Source organism: Kogia breviceps, chromosome 1 (assembly GCF_026419965.1).
Source record: "Kogia breviceps isolate mKogBre1 chromosome 1, mKogBre1 haplotype 1, whole genome shotgun sequence".
NCBI classification, from domain to species: domain Eukaryota; kingdom Metazoa; phylum Chordata; class Mammalia; order Artiodactyla; family Physeteridae; genus Kogia; species Kogia breviceps.
In genome coordinates this window covers 89,281,043-89,284,186 of record NC_081310.1, presented here as the reverse complement: position 1 = coordinate 89,284,186, position 3,144 = coordinate 89,281,043, and the positions used below count along the sequence as shown (strand labels likewise).

Here is a 3,144-nt window from a genome sequence, read left to right as displayed (position 1 = left end):
AGGAAGAACACTGGAGAAACCTTTTGTCTTTGATCCCTGGGCTGCTGAAAGAATGGCTTCGTGGAGAAGTCGAAAGGGAGTAATGAGCAGGGCGAGGCAGCCTCTGCAGCTGCACGTGGTTAGAACAGGTTTGACGGCCACCCAGCTTAGCATTGTTACCCCACTTTCCTGCTCAGACTGACCCTCCCTGTCCCACAGCCTGCCTTCTGCATACAAAAGGACAGATCTAAGAGCATAAGAGCAGTTGCTAGTCCAGAGGGAATTGAGGAGGATGGGTAACAATTAAGAGTCAGCTACCCTATAGGTAGTCTTGGTGGTAGTGAGTCAGGGAGACTCATTCTCATTCTGGAGGAAGGCATGCTTCTATTCCTCAGGGGATGTCATCTGTGAGTGTGGGGGGATGGCTGCAGGGTGGACTGATCCTGAGTGCGCTGTCAGAGAAGACCTATGACAAGTCCAGGACTCTCAGACCGAGCTCTTGACCTCTCAAAAGCTTCTGCAGGAAGCCTTGCTTCTTATGCTGCAGAAATTTCAAAGACACTGGACAGAAACTAGAAAAAGATGAGTAGACCTTGAAAGAAGTATGGTCTTCCCACCTAGGATCTCAGAAGTCTGTAAAGCTAGGTCTTACTCTAGATGAGCTCCTTGGATGTTACCTACCCCTTCTCAGTAGAGGGAAAGGAAATCACTCCCTTCAGTAAGAAGACAACATTAAGGGATGAGCAGAGAAACATTTTTAACACAAAATACTTTAGTAGAAAGATGCATGGACAAAAGAGTCTTTGACTCTCCCTAGCACCACCCAAGGCAACAGTATAGCAGGTATGTACCAGTGGCATGAAACCAGAAAATCTTCCGGGAAGCCCTGGGGAAAAGCATGGTTTCCTTAAAGGAGGCGCTAGTAGAAGTAGAGATTATTTTCTTTGTAGCCTCTTTTGGTGAATTGAGAGATTAAACAAATCTCTGAACTACTTCTGACTGCTGATGCTGTCGGTTTTGTTCTATTTTTTCTTTTTGGTGTTATCCAGGAAGTGCCGTGGTGTGTGCCAATGAAGAATACCTTTATGATTCTCACTCCAAACAGGGTAGAGCTCTTTTTTGACCAATTCATTATTCGTCATAATGACTAGAGAGAAGCTGATTCCATGGAGAGAACCAGCAGCCAGAACTGGATTAGCACAGTTAGAGAGACAAGAGCTGTTCACAATTTACAGCCTTGGTCAGCATTCTGAAGACCATATTGGCTGGAAGCAAAGCCTCTAGGATAAATCAAATAATAAAGGCTGAAATTTCAAGGGCTAAACCAGTAATTTCCAACTTTCTTAATTAAAAAAAATAACATGCATCTCACCTTTCCCAAAGGTTCTGGTATAATTTTCTTCCTTACTGTTTACTATTATCCTGCTGGGAAGATTTTATCCAGTTTTATTTTCTGTACGTTGTATTTTGAAAGTAATAGGGATTAAAATTTTTTTTTTTTCAAACATAAAATGACCACATTTAATATGCTTTTAAGAAGTCCCCTGCCCTACCCTGGAAATTTGGTATGCTTTTTAAAAAATCATGCCCACCTTCCTCACCTCTTAAATACCCCGTTGAAAATGCCTGGGCAAAAGTTTGAAATATGTGGAGACAAAGATGATGATTTTTGTAATAAGGGTGCTGAAGCAAGTTGTGCATCTCATTACAGGATAGACTGCACAGGACAGACTTGTGAGGTTGGATGCAATGAGAACACATACTGCTCTTTATAAAAAGGGTCAGTGGATTAAGAAATATTTCTGCCCACAGCTCTGTGTAGGGCATCCTTGACCTCCTTGTTCCTCAGACTGTAAACAACAGGGTTCAGCAGGGGAATGATGATGGTGTAGGTCACTGAAAGAAGGTGGTCTTGTTCTACAGAATTTTCTGACTTAGGCTTGAGGTAGGCAGTGGAGGCACAGCTGTAGTGGGCCATGACCATGGTGAGGTGGGAGGCACATGTGGCAAAGGCCTTCTACTGGCCCTCGGCTGGGGCGATATTGAGGATGGTGGAGATGATAAGAACGTAGGAGATGAAGACCAGGCCCATGGGAACCAGGATCACTGATAAGCTGACAACAAAACTGATGATCTCATTGACAGTAGTATCAATACAGGAGAGTTTCATGACAGGGAGGATGTCAGAGAAGAAATGACCAACCATTCTGTGACAAAATGGTAAGGTAAATATGGATGTCACCTGGACAGCTGCCATGGCCAGGCCAATGCTGAAGGCTCCACACATCAGCTGGACGCACACCCCCTTGCTCATGATGAGTGTGTATCTCAGGGCGTTGCAGATGGCCACATAGTGGTCATATCCCATCACTGTGAGTAGAAAGCAGTTGTTGATGGCTAAGGTAACAAAGAAGAACATTTGAGTGGTACAACCTGCCAAGGAGATTGGCTGGTTCTGGGCTATGAGGCCAGAGAGCATCTGTGGAATGGTGACCAGTGTGTACACAGTCTCTGAACTGGCCAGGATGCTCAGGAAGAAGTATATGGGCATGTGGAGGTGACGATCAATGTGGATAATGGTCACGATGATGGCACTGCCAGCCAGGGTTAATGTATACAGGATGAGAAAAACCACAAAGAGGGTGATCTGGTGTTCATGGAATCTGGAGAATCCTAGGAAAATGAACTCTGTCACTTCTGTGAGGTTTTTTCTCTGCATTCTTCAGTTTCAGTGCCTGAAAGCAATGCAGGGAGTCAACATGGAGAAATTCCCATCGTGGCCTCTAAAACAGGGATAGAGAGAGAAGTGTGGGGACACACGCACGCACGCACAAGTCTATTTCCTCGCTGTATAATCAGGAGGGTGCTGGCATAGCTCTATGGCTACTTTAGCCTCCTCCCTTTTTTCAATTTTTGCTGTCTCCTTAATCTTTTCTTAAGCCTCTAAGGAATGACCAATATGTGAGACTACTTCACATATCCTTTCAAGTTCTTATCCTGAATATGTTGTTGTTTTTGTAGAGCACGGATGGAAGGTTGTTTCTTTTAATGACATGTAAGCTGCAGGGCCCCTGAGCCTCCACCATACCAGCTTTGCCTTTGTTTGTCTTCTAGGGAAAGCTGGCATAACAAAATGGAGACGAAAGAGTTAGACTTACTGAATTA

The 3,144-nt window shown here is 44.4% G+C and overlaps 1 protein-coding gene across 1 annotated transcript; it reads right to left on the bottom strand.

Annotated features, from left to right (window-relative positions):
* Window positions 1-1,768: 1,768 nt before the first annotated feature.
* Window positions 1,769-2,698, bottom strand: LOC131764157 (putative olfactory receptor 10J6). The gene is given in 1 exon segment (XM_059077153.1): window positions 1,769-2,698. A coding segment is annotated over 1 exon segment (930 nt).
* Between the last annotated feature and the right edge of the window lie 446 nt (window positions 2,699-3,144).